Genomic DNA, 16,042 nt, shown 5'->3' on the forward strand with positions numbered 1-16,042 from the left:
CAGTGGACATTTAGGTTGCTTCCATGTCCTGCAGGGAAACAGTGCTGCAGTGAACATTGGGGGTGCATCTTGGGATCTTTTCAGATTATGGTCTTCTCCGGATATACGCCCAAGAGTGGAATTGCCAGTTCATACGGCAGCTCTGTTGTGTAGTTCTGAGGAACCTCCATACTGTTCTCAGTAGTGGCTGCAGCAGTTTACATCTCCACCCACAGTGCACAAGGACACCCCTGGTTTGAACAGTTCCCGGTGACCCCGTGAAGGAGGAAGATGGAAATCCCAGTTCAGACAGCAGGGAACAGCTTCCTTTCACTTCCCAGAGGCTGTCGTGGCCACAGCTCCTTACTGTAGCCAACTAGCAACGGCTCCAAGGATGAGGGCGTGGGACACAGACGTGGGTCTCCGTGTGGGCAACAGTCAGAACCCTCTGGGCGGGGTTGGAGGGTGGTCTGCTGAAACTCCGAGAGCAGAGTCTTCTCATGCTGCCTTCCTGGTGGAGGAAAATACCGTGTGAGCCTGCAGGGATCAGGAGAGCTTACTGGGGTCCTGGGGGACAGATGTCACTCCTCCCTTGGGATGTCACTCCTCCGTTGTGATGCTGATGGAGATGAGAAGGATGGCCGGCCGTGTCTGGGCGTTGGACACTGGGCAGCTCTTAGAACAGACGCCGGACTGGGTGGGTGGTCCTCCTCCCTGTCTTACGGGATAAGGAGGTGGGGCTCCGTTGAGGTCGAAACAGCAGCGGTGAGCGCCGCCCCTTGGTCTGGTTTCGGGAAACCCTGCGGCTCCCTCCCCAACCCAGCGCTGCCTTCCCATAGAGGAGGGACGGAAAGCACGGGTCCCCCTTCGGATAGGGGTGTGAGGCTTCAGAAAATCATCTCTGGTGCACAAGGGGTGTCTTTGCCATGTTGGCTGGTAGCACGTTCCTCTAAGCAAGAGCAGACTTGCAATTGCTCTGCCTTGGGGGTAGCTGGGCATGAAAACACAAGACAGGAGGGTCTCCAGGACCTGGGACGTGCAAGCCGCTGGCGTCTGGGAGGGTCCCCCTTGTTTCTCACTGGGGCGTCCCCTGGAAATATCCCCCACAGGGACCCATGGGTACATCTCACTCCGGCATTTGCCCAGGGCTTCCTCTGCTTGGCTGTTGTCTGTCTTCAGGTGGACAGATGCCCCGGCACGAGAGGACACAGACAGGTCAGAGTCTGTGTGGAAGGCTGGCGTGTGGGTCGGCCCAACCAGGAAGACCCCCTAGATTCCAGGGCTTGTAGGTGAGCCTGTAACTATGGAGACCAGAGTGTGGGTACCACCCAGGTCCCCACGCTGTCACGTCCTGTGTCCGCTTGCAGGTGGTTCCGGGGCTCTGGCCAAGGCGTGCATGTCTCTGTACCCGGGGTCTCAGGTCACCGTGTTTGACATCCCAGACGTGGTCCAGATGGCAAAGAGGCACTTCTCATTCCCGGAGGATGAACGGATTAGCTTCTGTGAAGGTGGGTTTCCAAGTGCTGTCTGTGTCCACGGGGAAACGGATGCGTCACGGGGGGGGCGTGGGATAAGGCGGCGGTGGACTGTCAGAGTGGGTTCCTCCACACTCCAAATATACTCCCCCTCAGCCTAGAACTGTGAGTCATGACACATGGAAAACTCTGGGAGGGTATGTTGTTTTCTTGCAATTAATTCTTTCTTGAGTATTGTACTGGGTTCAACAGTGTCCCGTCCAAATTCATGTCCACCTAGAATTTGTGAATGGGACCTTATTAGGAAATAGGGTCCTTGCAGATGTGACGAAGTGAAGGATATGAGATGAGGTCCTCCTGGAGGAGGGAGGCCCTACATCCAATGACAGGGTCCTTCTAAGACACAGAAGAGGAGAGACACAGATACAGAGGAGAAGCCCCGGGAAGACAGAGGCAGAGATGGGAGGGATGCGGCCACAAGCCCAGGGACGCCTGGAGCCCCCAGAAGCTGGAAGAGGTGGGAAGGACCCTCCCCTGGAGCCTCTGGAGGGAGCGCGGCCCTGGGACACCTTGACCTCTGACGTCTGGTCTCCAGGATGGGAGAGGATGGATTTCCTGGTCCGTGGCCATTTCTTACGGCCATTTCAGGGCACCCACACAGGCATCTAAATCCAGGTCATTTATGAATGACAGTAAATGACATGGGTTGAAGTTAGGATCAGGGGTCAGTTCCTGACTCAGAAGCTTGAGAAGCTTCTCAGGCTTTCCAAGGCTCAGAGACTACAGCAGCTTTGCCAAGAGCTGGAAGGGACGTCCTCTTGCTTTGGAAACTTGGGGTGCGGCTCCCAGAGATGGGCTGTCCCAGGAACTACGGTCTAACCAGCAGACGCCCTGTACCTCCATTTATGGAGGAAACTGGCCTTTCGTGGTTCTTTTTTTCTGCTCGCTCAGAAGAAAAACACCAGCTGGGGATATCATTTCCGTCCACTCTTAGATCTGCTGTAAATTCACTATGATTATTATTATTATTTTTGGCTACACTATACGGCTTGTGGGATCTTAGCTCCCCGACCAGGGATTGAACCTGTGCCCACTGCAGTGGAAGTGTGCAGTCTTAACCACTGGACCACCAGGGAAGTCCCTCGCTATTATTATTATTTTTTAAATCACCTCCACGGGACTTCCCTGGCGGTCCAGTGGTTAAGACTTCATCTTCCAATGCAGAGGGTGCAGGTTCTATCCCTGGTCAAGGAGCTAAGATCCCATATGCCTCACGGCCAAAAAACCAAAACATAAAACAGAAGCAATATTGTAACAAATTCAATAAACACTTTAAAAATGGTCTACATCAAAAGATCTTTAAAAACAACAAATCACCGCCAAGTTCATGGCATCTCATGGGACAGGCCATCAGCATTGCATCTGGGGCCAGATGTGGGGTAGACACTCCCGAAATGTTGACTGATCCAGACGAAGGATCATCTCCTTTTGAACAACTCTGGATCTCATAGGCTGATTTCAAGGTGACAAGAACGTGCTGAATCGTGTCCTTGAAGGGCTGGATACCATCTTTATTTAAAATTCTGAAATTTGGGGACGTCCCTGGTGGTCCAGTGGGTAAGGCTCCACAGTCCCAATGCAGGGGGCCCAGGTTCGATCCCTGGTCGGGGAACTAGACCCCGCATGCACGCTGCAACTAAGAAGTCCGCATGCCGCGACTAAAGATCCTGCGTGCTGCAACTAAGACCTGGTGCAGCCTAAATGAATAAATAAATAAAAATAAATATTTAAAATTCTGAAATTTTGACCATCAGGAATTTGTTGGGGGGTGTGGGGGGCTTAATGCTGATTTTTAAAAAATTCTTTTTAATTTTTATTTATTTTTGGCTGCGTTGGGTCTTCGTTGCTGCGCGCGGGCTTTCTTTAGTTGCGGCGAGCGGGCTTTCTTTAGTTGCGGCGAGCGGGGGCTACTCTTCGTCGCGGTCCGCAGGCTTCTCACTGCAGTGGCTTCTCTTGTTGTGGAGCACGGGCTCTAGGCGCGTGGGCTTCAGTAGTTGTGGCGCATGGGCTCAGTAGTTGTGGCTCTCGGGCCCTAGAGCGCAGGCTCAGTAGTTGTGGCGCATGGGCTTAGTTGCTCCGTGACACGTGGGATCTTCCCGGCTCAGGGCTCAAACCCGTGTCCCCTGCATTGGCAGACGGATTCTTTTTTTTTTTTTCCAGTTTTTTTTTTTTTTAATCAGCCATCAATTTTATACACATCACTTTATACATGTCAATCCCAATCGCCCAATTCAGCACACCACCATCCCCACCCCACCGCTGTTTTCCCCCCTTGGTCTCCATACGTTTGTTCTCTACATCTGTGTCTCAACTTCTGCCCTGCAACCCGGTTCATCTGTACCATTTTTCTAGGTTCCACATGCATGTGTTAATATACGATATTTGTTTTTCTCTTTCTGACTTACTTCACTCTGTATGACAGTCTCTAGATCCATCCACGTCTCAACAAATGACTCAATTTCGTTCCTTTTTATGGCTGAGTAATATTCCATTGTATATATGTACCACAACTTCTTTATCCATTCATCTGTCGATGGGCATTTAGGTTGCTTCCATGACCTGGCTATTGTATATAGTGCTGCAATGAACATTCGGGTGCGTGTGTCTTTTTGAATTATGGTTTTCTCTGGGTATATGCCCAGTAGTGGGATTGCTGGGTCATATGGTAATTCTATTTTTAGTTTTTTAAGGAACCTCCATATTGTTCTCCACAGTGGCTGTATCAATTTACATTCCCACCAACAGTGCAGGAGGGTTCCCTTTTCTCCACACCCTCTCCAGCATTTGTTTTTTGTATATTTTCTGATGATGCCCATTCTGACTGGTGTGAGGTGATACCTCATTGTAGTTTTGATTTGCATTTCTCTAATAATTAGCGATGTTGAGCATCTTTCCATGTGCTTCGTGGCCGTCTGTATGTCTTCTTTGGAGAAATGTCTATTTAGGTCTTCTGCCCATTTTTGGATTGGGGTGTTTGTTTCTTTAATATTGAGCTGAATGAGCTGTTTATATGTTTTGGAGATTAATCCTTTGTCCATTGATTCGTTTGCAAATATTTTCTCCCATTCTGAGGGTTGTCTTTTCGTCTTGTTTATGGTTTCCTTTGCTGTGCAAAAGCTTCGAAGTTTCATTAGGTCCCATTTGTTTATTTTTGTTTTTATTTCCACTACTCTAGGAGGTGGATCAAAAAAGATCTTGCTGTGATTTATGTCAAAGAGTGTTCTTCCTATGTTTTCCTCTAAGCGTTTTATAGTGTCCAGTCTTACATTTAGGTCTAATCCATTTTGAGTTTATTTTTGTGTATGGTGTTAGGGAGTATTCTAATTTCATTCTTTTACATGTAGCTGTCCAGTTTTTCCAGCACCACTTATTGAAGAGACTGTCTTTTCTCCATTGTATATTCTTGCCTCCTATGTCATAGATTAGTTGACCATATGTGTGTGGGTTTATCTCAGGGCTTTCTATCTTGTTCCATTAATCTATGTTTCTGTTTTTGTGCCAGTACCATATTGTCTTGTTTACTGTAGCTTTGTAGCATAGTCTGAAGTCAGGGAGTCTGATTCCTCCAGCTCCGTTTTTTTCCTTCAAGATTGCTTTGGCTATTCGGGGTCTTTTGTGTCTCCATACAAATTTTAAGATGATTTGTTCTAGTTCCGTAAAAAATGCCATTGGTTATTTGATAGGGATTGCATTGAATCTATAGATTGCTTTGGGTAGTATAGTCATTTTCACAGTATTGAGCTTTCCATTCCAATAACATGGTATATCTCTCCATCTGTTGGTATCATCGTTAATTTCTTTCATCTGTGTCTTATAGTTTTCTGCATACAGGTCTTTTGTCTCCCTAGGTAGGTTTACTCCTAGGTATTTTATTCTTTTTGTTGCAGTGGTAAATGGGAGTGTTTCCTTAATTTCTCTTTCAGATTTTTCATCATTAGTGTATAGGAATGCAAGAGATTTCTGTGCATTAACTTTGTATCCTGCAACTTTACCATATTCATTAATTAGCTCTAGCAGTTTTCTGGTGGCAGTTTTAGGATTCTCTATGTATAGTATCATGTCATCTGCAAACAGTGACAGTTTTACTTCTTCTTTTCCAATTTGTATTCCTTTTATTTCTTTTTCTTCTCTGATTGCCGTGGCTAGGACTTCCAGAACTATGTTGAATAATAGTGGTGAGAGTGGACATCCTTGTCTCGTTCCTGATCTTAGAGGAAATGCTTTCAGTTTTTCACCATTGAGAATGATGTTTGCTGTGGGTTTGTCATATACGGCCTTTATTATGTTGAGGTAGGTTCCCTCTATGCCCACTTTCTGGAGAGTTTTTTATCATAAATGGTGTTGAATTTTGTCAAAAGCTTTTTCTGCATCTATTGAGATGATCATATGGTTTTTATTCTTCAATTTGTTAATATGGTGTATCACATTGATTGATTTGCGTATATTGAAGAATCCTTGCATCCCTGGGATAAATCCCACTTGATCGTGGTGTATGATCCTTTTAATGTGTTGTTGGATTCTGTTTGCTAGTATTTTGTTGAGGATTTTTGCATCTATATTCATCAGTGATATTAGTCTGTAATTTTCTTTTTTTGTAGTGTCTTTGTCTGGTTTTGGTATCAGGGTGATGGTGGCCTCATAGAATGAGTTTGGGAGTGTTCCTTCCTCTGCAATTTTTTGGAAGAGTTTGAGAAGGGTAGGTGTTAGCTCTTCTCTAAATGTTCGATAGAATTCACCTGTGAAGCCATCTGGTCCTGGACTTTTGTTTGTTGGGAGATTTTAAATCACAGTTTCAATTTCATTACTTGTGATTGGTCTGTTCATATTTTCTATTTCTTCCTGGTTCAGTCTTGGAAGGTTATACCTTTCTAAGAATTTGCCCATTTCTTCCAGGTTGTCCATTTTATTGGCATAGAGTTGCTTGTAGTAGTCTCTTAGGATGCTTTGTATTTCTGCGCTGTCTGTTGTAACTTCTCCTTTTTCATTTCTGATTTTATTGATTTTAGTCCTCTCTCTCTTTTTCTTGATGAGTCTGGCTAATGGCTTATCAATTTTGTTTATCTTCTCAAAGAACCAGCTTTTAGTTTTATTGATCTTTGCTATTGTTTTCTTTGTTTCTATTTCATTTATTTCCGCTGTGATCTTTATGATTTCTTTCCTTCTGCTAACTTTGGGTTTTGTTTGTTCTTCTTTCTCTAGTTCCTTTAGGTGTAAGGTTAGATTGTTTACTTGAGATTTTTCTTGTTTCTTGAGGTAGGCTTGTATAGCTATAAACTTCCCTCTTAGAACTGCTTTTGCTGCATCCCGTAGGTTTTGGGTCGTCGTGTTTTCATTGTCATTTGTCTCTAGGTATTTTTTGATTTCCTCTTTGATTTCTTCAGTGATCTCTTGGTTATTTAGTAATGTATTGTTTAGCCTCCATGTGTTTGTGTTTTTTACGTTTTTTTCCCTGTAATTCATTTCTAATCTCATAGCGTTGTGGTCAGAAAAGATGCTTGATATGATTTCAATTTTCTTAAATTTACTGAGGCTTGATTTGTGACCCAAGATGTGATCTATCCTGGAGAATGTTCCATGCGCACTTGAGAAGAACATGTAATCTGCTGTTTTTGGTTGGAATGTCCTATAAATATCAATTAAATCTATCTGGTCTATTGTGTCATTTAAAGCTTCTGTTTCCTTATTTATTTTCAGTTTGGATGATCTGTCCATTGGTGTAAGTGAGGTGTTAAAGTCTCCCACTATGATAGTGTTACTGTCAGTTTCCTCTTTTATAGCTGTTAGCAGTTGCCTTATGTATTGAGGTGCTCCTATGTTGGGTGCATATATATTTATAATTGTTATATCTTCTTCTTGGATTGATCCCTTGATCATTATGTAGTGTCCTTCCTTGTCTATTGTAACGTTCTTTATTTTAAAGTCTATTTTATCTGATATGAGTATAGCTACTCCAGCTTTCTTTTGATTTCCATTTGCATGGAATATCTTTTTCCATCCCCTCACTTTCAGTCTGTATGTGTCCCTAGGTCTAAAGTGGGTCTCTTGTAGACAGCATATAAATGGGTCTTGTTTTTGTATCCATTCAGCAAGCCTGTGTCTTTTGGTTGGAGCATTTAATCCATTCACGTTTAAGGTAATTATCGATATGTATGTTCCTATGACCATTTTCTTAATTGTTTTGGGTTTGTTTTTGTAGGTCCTTTTCTTCTCTTGTGTTTCCCACTTAGAGAAGTTCCTGTAGCATTTGTTGTAGAGCTGATTTGGTGGTGCTGAATTCTCTTAGCTTTTGCTTGTCTGTAAAGCTTTTGATTTCTCCATCAAATCTAAATGAGATCCTTGCCGGGTAGAGTAATCTTGGTTGTAGGTTCTTCCCTTTCATCACTTGAAGTATATCATGCCACTCCCTTCTGGCTTGTAGAGTTTCTGCTGAGAAATCAGCTGTTAACCTTATGGGAGTTCCCTTGTATGTTATTTGTCGTTTTTCCCTTGCTGCTTTCAATAATTTTTCTTTGTCTTTAATTTTTGCCACTTTGATTACTATGTGTCTCAGCATGTTTCTCCTTGGGTTTATCCTGTATGGGACTCTCTGCGCTTCCTGGACTTAGGTGGCTATTTCCTTTCCCATGTTAGGCAAGTTTTCGACTATAATCTCTTCAAATATTTACTCTGGTCCTTTCTCTCTCTCTTCTCCTTCTGGGACCCCTATAATGTGCATGCTGTTGCATTTAATGTTGTCCCAGAGGTCTCTTAGGTTGTCTTCATTTCTTTTCATTCTTTTTTCTTTAGTCTGCTCCGCAGCAGTGAATTCCACCATTCTGTCTTCCAGGTCACTTATCCGTTCTTCTGCCTCAGTTATTCTGCTCTTGATTCCTTCTAGTGGAGTTTTCATTTCAGTTATTGTATTGGTCATCTCTGTTTGTTTGTTCTTTAATTCTTCTAGGTGTTTGTTCTTTAATTCTTCTAGGTCTTTGTTAAACATTCCTTGCATCTTCTCAATCTTTGCCTCCGTTCTTATTCCGAGGTCCTGGATCATCTTCACTATCATTATTCTGAATTCTTTTTCTGGAAGGTTGCCTATCTCCACTTCGTTTAGTTGTTTTTCTTGGGTTTTCTCTTGTTCCTTCATCTGGTATATAACCCTCTGCCTTTTCATCTTGTCTGTCTTTCTGTGAATGTGGTTTTTGTTCCACAGGCTGCAGGATTGTAGTTTTTCTTGCTTCTGCTGTCTGCCCTCTGGTGGTTGAGGCTGTCTAAGAGGCTTGATGGGAGGCTCTGGTGGTGGGTAGAGCTGACTGTTGCTGTGGCGGTCAGAGCTCCATAAAACTTTTCGGCAGTCGGATTCTTAACCTCTGCGCCACCAGGGAAGTCCTTAATGTTGATTTCTAAAACCATTGTATTAAAATATATTGAATCTCAATGACCCAGTTTTGGGGCCCCTTAAATTTTGTGCGCACAGGCAGTGCCTCACCCTGATCTTAACCCTAATCACACCCCTGGGGAGTCTTCCTCTTACTTCTTGGAGATACACGATCAGTGTTACTTTGGTGCCTCATTTGGAAAATGGGTGAAGAAGCAGACTTTGGAGGTTGGGGGAATTAAGTGAAATACTACTTTATTATGTGCTGTTACCCCGTTGAGGTTGGGTGTCTGCGATTGGTCCCCAAGGGCAGCTGGTAGAAGGTGCAGGCATGTCGACCTTCATTCCTGGGTCTGCATTCTCTCCAGGCTGTAGGCAAACGGACGCCTGACTGAATTTGGCCCTTGGGCCGTAGTTTTCTAAGAAAAACCCCTGTCTTTCTTCACTGAGTGGAAGAAAATCCATTTGGAGGAAGCTCCTTCTCCGTGCCCTATCTCATGGGGGAATATTCTGGGGTCCATATTTCCTGGGATACTCAGCACAAGGAAGAGAGCCAGGGGATAGCCTCTGTGTCATCCAAGACATCCTCCCCAATTCCCGTGAATTTGCAGAGTCTGGACCACACAGGTCAGCTGAGGTAACCCTGTACGGCTCAGGGCTATCCAAGCTCTCTTCCCACATTGATACTTCTTGCAGGAAAAATGGTAGGAGAGTTGAGTGCTGGCCACCACCTACAGGTAAGAGTCTCTCTTGGGCATTTTTATTCAGTCAGGGAAACACATATGGACCCTGTTGGTCCAGTTTGACTCATCGGAATGGAGCTTCTGATGCATTGCCTGGGACCTCCTGAAATCCATGGCTTAAAGGATGCTGTCTGTTTACACGGGACCTTCGGAAAAAAAATAAAAATAAAACCATTGTCCAGATCTGATGGAGGGAAAGGGTCCCCCAAACATCGTTCAGAATAGTCCTGTCTTCACTGAGATTTCTTTTTGTTCAGGGTCTGGTTGAAAGGTCACCAGCTGGGAAGATCTGGGGAAAGCTCGGTCCATACAGGTGGCCTGTCCCCACTGGGTGTTGGTGTGGTCCAACGGGATTGAGATGCAGGCTGACCCCAGGGCACTCGCCCTGGGTTACAGGAGATTTCTTTAAGGACCGCCTTCCAGAGCCGGATCTGTGCATCCTGGCCAGGGCCCTGCATGACTGGACGGGTGAGAAGTGCTCACACCTGCTGGGGAGAACCTACCAAGCCTGCAAGACAGGTAGGAGGTAGGGCTGCGTGTCGCTGTGCTGGCAACTCGGGGCAGGGTTGGCAGACTCTCCTTGGGATGCCGGGGACTGAGTTCATGTCACAGGTAAGGGCGTCATCCAACCCAATGGCTCTCCTTCCGCATCAGTAATTAAAACCGACCAAAAAATGGCATTGATAACCATTCTGCAGCGTATCCCAATGAAAGATGGAGATAGCCGCTGTGTGCGAGGGGGACAGTATCCTGTGAGGTCACCATCCTGAGGGTCCATGAGGACGTGGGCACAGCCGCTGTGTGCGAGGGGGACAGTATCCTGTGAGGTCACCATCCTGAGGGTCCATGAGGACGTGGGCACAGCCTCTGTGTGCGAGGGGGACAGTATCCTGTGAGGTCACCATCCTGAGGGTCCATGAGGACGTGGGCACAGCCGCTGTGTGCGAGGGGGACAGTATCCTGTGAGGTCACCATCCTGAGGGTCCATGAGGACGTGGGCACAGCCGCTGTGTGCGAGGGGGACAGTATCCTGTGAGGTCACCATCCTGAGGGTCCATGAGGACGTGGGCACAGCCGCTGTGTGCGAGGGGGACAGTATCCTGTGAGGTCACCATCCTGAGGGTCCATGAGGACGTGGGCACAGCCTCTGTGTGCGAGGGGGACAGTATCCTGTGAGGTCATCATCCTGAGGGTCCATGAGGACGTGGGCACAGCCTCTGAGTGTGATATGTTCACAGTCCCAGCCAAGCGCTGAAGGTTTCCTTGCTTTCGGGACATCACCACGTCTCAGGCTTTTGAATTGCTTCTCCCTCTCCAGGATCATCCATTTTCCCCAGAAACTGTGGTTCTGTTAGTGGGGAATCAGTTTTAGAGGCGGAGTTGCCATTTCTGGGAGGGCAGTGTTTCTAGACCCCTTCTGTGGAGACAGCTAGGAAATGGATTGAACATGCTGAATTATTCACATTTCCATCCATAGGGGCATTACCGGGCAGTTACTCAGTTTGTATAACTTTGTCCGTGTGTGGCGTCCTACACCTGGAGCCTTGTTCCTGAGATCATCAATACTACTTGCTTGCCTTGTCCTGCTGTGTGCATGACGTCATTCCAAAGGAGCAAAACCAAGGTTACTACAAACAAGGGAACTGCCAGGCGGTGCTGTGTCTTGTCTGCAGTTCTTCTGTTTAGAATATCCACGAATTGGTACCTCCACGGTCACAGAAACTATGGTTGTCGCCCGGAGGTGATGTTGCCAATCGAATCACAGCCTTCTCATGGCCTTTGGTTTGCTTCCAGTGTTTAGGGCTTGCCTTTGCTTTTTATGTGTTAATTCTTGGATGACTAACACATTTGCATGATTCAAAAACCAAATGCTGATGAAAGGTACATGCAGAGAAGTCCAGCTTGTAATCTGACCCCCTCACGCATATTTCTCCCCAGCTCTTTTAGGAGAGCTGATTTATGCTCTTTTTTAAAAAAAAAAAAAAATTACAAAAATAAATAAATAAAGCCGCCATGTTTCCTGGGTGAAGCCACGCCCGGGAGGGACCTGGCACCTGGGCCGCTGCCCACAGCATCCATGGTCACCCTGCCCCTCACCCGCCTTGTCTCCGAGATCCAAACGCAGCACCTGCCGCTTTGCATATTTCTCTGGATGGCCAGAACTTTGCAAGGGGCGCCATCGATGATGCTGAAGCCAGGGGCAGCCCTCGGAAGCAGGAGGAGCATGGCTTTGCAGGTCTGGAATTTCTACCCAGCAGAAAGCTGACCTCGGGCACGTCACCTACCTTCTCTGCACCCTCACCCTTCAAATTTAACAGACGGGACTGGGTAATCTCTAAAGTTTGTCTTAAATGCCCTGTGATTCTTTGAATACGTCCAACCAATGCCTCTCAGCTGGGGTGATCTTGCCCCCCGCCCCCGGTTGGGGACACACCCGGCAGTGTCTGGAGTCGTCTTGGGCTGTCACGCTGGACTGAAGGATGCTGCTGGCCGCTGGTGACTCGGTACCAGGGTTGCTGCGCAACACGCCACAGCGCACAGGGTACCCCACATCCGATAGTGGCCCAGCAGCCCCCGACGCCCACAGTGCCGGGCTCGAGAGACTGGGTCAGGATGTGGTCACACTGCAGCTTCCCCGATCCTTGTGGCTGTCACGACAGGACTGGCTCTTAGGGGTGCGTTGATTTCTTAAAAGTCCTCCTGAGCCGAGGGCTCTGGGAGGGTCACGCTGTCTTCGTGGGGGTAGGAAGAGAAACAGGACCTTCTTCAGGAGATGATGGAAAGCCAGCTGCTGGTCCCAGACTGTGCTCCCCAGCGTTGGTCCAGCTCCGTGGCCTGGGGAGGGACCGGGTGGACTCAGCAGGAAGGACCCTCCAGGGCGCCAGGAATCACCTGCTCTGGCTTCTTCCCAAATACCTCTCAGGACAGCCTGGAGCCTTGGAGGGAGACATCCTCCTGTTGCCACGGCGACGCTGGACCATTTGGGGCAGGACCGGGATGCCTGTCTGCCAGCAGATGGCGCTGTTGGGCGGTTTAATGGACGTTGGCTCCACGGACCACGGACGTTGGCTCCACGGACCAGAGGAGGCTGGGGTGGCCCTAAACGGAGAAGACGCCCCCACTTTATGCCTTTGCCCCCGAAAATGTTAGGTTTCACGAAAACAAGTACCTTTTCATCATTTTCCCCTGTGAAGGGCGATTACAAAGTAAGAATAAAAGGCATCATTCTCCAGGTTCTAAGGGAGGGGACACTGCCCCCCGCCAGCACCCTGTCCCGCGGAGAGACACCCTGGGCCGGGTGGATATAAACGTACAGTAGGGCCGGCTGCATCTCTCGCAGCAGGGCCCTCGAGCCATTGCCAGAAACACCACCTCTTTCTGGAGGTTTTCTGCCCCCATGAAGAATTTGCGTGGTCAGCGGTGATATGGAAGGCCCCGGTCAGCTTGTCTAGAAGAAAAGCTGCTGAAACACACAGCACGGCATGAACCCTTTGGATTAAAAAAAAAAAACCAACACAGTTCTTGTACAAGGTTGTCACAGAAAACGAAAACCCCTTCTCTTTTGTTTCTCTGACGTATTAGCTTCCACGGGGGACGACGATGTATGCTGAACTGATGAACATTTCCCAAAGAACGTGTTTGCCGCTGCCTGGGTAATTGCAATGCCTCCTGCATCCTCCAGACTTGGGGCCCCAAGTCTGCACAAAGTAGAACCCCTTTGTGCGCAGGGGCCGAACGCATCCATCCATGTAAGTTAACGGTTCCTTACAGCAGAAACTAACACAGCACTGGAAAGTAACTATACTCCAATAAAAAGTCATTTTAAAAATTTAAAAAAGGGACTTCCCTGGCGGTCCAGCGGTTTAGACTCCGGGCTCCCAATGCAGGGGGCTCGGGTTCGATCCCTGGTCAGGGAACTGGATCCCACACGCCGCGGTGACGGTCCCGCCTGCCGCAAACTAAGACCCAGCGCGGCCACATAAATAAATAAATATTTTTTAAAAATTAAAACAAAAATTGGCCTTTCTGGCTTTTTTCACTCCTGCGGAACGACCGTGTCTATGGGAAAAACATTGAAGGGAAATACGGTATTGAAGGGAGACGGCAGTAGGCACACCCAAAACCCTCCTCTTTTACAAAGCTTTCACGCCTAGGATCTCATGGGACCCCTGGGGCCGAGTGTGCAAAAATGGACTTGCCGGGCTTGTGCAAATGCATGCAGGGAGACGCTTGCGAAGGAGCAGAGACTGTCCTGTTTGGAACGATGCACCAGGGTGGGACTGTCACCCCCAACCCCTGGCCCGTGGAGACGCTGGTGATGAAACTGCGCCGGAGATGGCTTACGGGGTCCTCCAGATCCACTGGGGTTCATCTCTGGGCTGCCCTGTGCCCATGTGATTGACACCTACCTGGCTCTGTAACTGCCTGATTTCGGGGAGGGGGCGTCGGCCAGTGGGTGAGAAGGGGCTGCTGCCTAGCAGGGTTTTCCTGGGTTCTTCTCCCCAAACTGAGCAGCTCTTCCCCTTGGTCTTCGAGACCTGGGTGGGGGGGGGTGCACCCCCCTCTCTTGGGGATTCCCCTTGGCCGAGCTCACGCTGTAGGAATGTCTCGTCTATGATCTCCAAGACGCTGACCCATGTAGGAAGGAAGCAAGTATCTTCTTCAGTGCCAGGCTGTACAAACGGATATTATTCGGACGTTATCAGAATTGCAAAGGGCCATCCTCAGCTAGACAATACCTTGGCACCGTTTATTTTAAATTTTCTAATGTGATTCCTTAACAAATGTAAATCCGTATAGTAGGGTTTTTAAAAATATATATTTATTTATTTATGTATTTATTTGGCTGCGCCGGGTCTTAGTTGCGGCACACGGGATCTTTAGTTGCGGCATGCAGGATCTAGTTCCCCGACCAGAGATCGAACCCCGGGCTGCCTGCACTGGCAGTGCAGAGTCTTAACCGCTGGACCGCCAGGGAAGTCCCTGTGCCATATTTTAGATTCCACAGATAAGTGACATCATATGATATTTTTCTTTGTCTGACTGACTTCACCTAGTATGACAGTCTCTAGGTCCATCCACGTTGCTGCAAATGGCATGATTTTATTCTTGTTTATGGCTGAGTCATATTCCATTGTGTATATGTACCACATCTTCTTTATCTCTTCTTCTGTCGATGGGCATTTAGGTGGCTTCCATGTCCTGGCTATTGTAAATAGTGCAGCTATGAACATTATTTTACTTTTTAGAATAATAAGTGATCTTCATGATGCTTATAGATGGACATGGCTACAGAATGGTTAGCTTTGGAAAAGTAGAAATTGCTTTAAAAATTTGTCATTAATAGTAAAACCATCCTCCAGATAACCTGACCCGCCACCCAAGTCATTAAGCTACCAGCAAATCAAAACCTAATGAGACTTTAGTTGGGAAAATAGATTCTAAAATTAATCATAAACAGGTTCACATCTCTCAGGATGGCTACTATCAAAAAAGACCCCAGAAAATAGCAAGTGTTGGTGAGGATGTAGAGAAACGTGAACACTTGTGCAATGTTGGTGGGAATGTAAAATGGTGTTGCTGCCGCAGAGAACAGAATGGAGGTTTCTCAAAGAGTTAAACACCGAGCTACCATAGAATGCAGCCTTTGAGTATTTACCCAAAAGAATTGAGAGCAGAAACTCGGAGAGGTACTTGCACACCCACGTTCACTGCAGCGTTATTCACAACGGCCAAAATATGGACTGTAAATGTCCATAAACGTAAATGTTCATGCATGGGTGATGGACACACAGAATGGGGTCCATCCACACAGTGGAATATCACTCAGTCCTAAAAAAGGAGGGAAGTTCTGACGCAGGCCACAACGTGGATGGACCTTGAGGACGTGAGGCTCGGTGACACAAGGCAGTCACAGAAGGACAAATCCTGTAGGCTTCCACTTATATGAGGTCCCTAGGGGAGTCAAATCCATAGAGACAGAGAGTAGGAGGGTGGGTGCCTGGGGGTGGGGAGTGGGTGTTTAATGGGGACAGTTTCAGTCTGGGCAGATGAAAGAGTTCTGGAGATGACGCTGGGGATGGTTGTACAACGTAAATATACTCAAGACCACTGAGCTGTACACTTAACAATGGTCACTTTGATGTTGTGTCTTTTTTCCATCATTAAAACAAATCCCTTATAAAGGACTGTAGGCACATTCCCCTCAGTGCAGACGCAATGACCCAGGCCGGAGAAGGAAGCTGCTGGCTTTGGAGGACAGGGGGGTAACCTGTGCAGACAGAGGACCGAGAACAGGGGACAGACAGTTCCACGCGCCCCCCCCCCCACCCCGGGAGCGGAAGCTGGGATTCCTGCTACCTGCCCTGGGAGAAGCAGCAGGAGCGTGGAAGGGTGGCATGGGTGTGGGTGACCCCGTCTGGCCCCTG

The 16,042-nt window shown here is 47.4% G+C and overlaps 1 protein-coding gene across 1 annotated transcript in view; it reads left to right on the forward strand.

Moving 5' to 3' along the window:
- The window catches only part of ASMT (acetylserotonin O-methyltransferase), a 28,941-nt gene extending 15,355 nt beyond the window's left edge, over window positions 1-13,586 (forward strand). Inside the window, exons 7-9 of the mRNA XM_068534097.1 lie at window positions 1,347-1,487; window positions 10,011-10,133; window positions 11,092-13,586. Coding sequence (XP_068390198.1) covers window positions 1,347-1,487; window positions 10,011-10,133; window positions 11,092-11,168 — 341 coding nt within the window. The 3' untranslated portion in view covers window positions 11,169-13,586. The remainder of the gene's footprint in view (window positions 1-1,346; window positions 1,488-10,010; window positions 10,134-11,091) is intronic.
- Window positions 13,587-16,042: the final 2,456 nt, after the last annotated feature.

The sequence above is a fragment of the Eschrichtius robustus genome, chromosome X (assembly GCF_028021215.1).
Source record: "Eschrichtius robustus isolate mEscRob2 chromosome X, mEscRob2.pri, whole genome shotgun sequence".
Lineage (NCBI taxonomy): Eukaryota > Metazoa > Chordata > Mammalia > Artiodactyla > Eschrichtiidae > Eschrichtius > Eschrichtius robustus.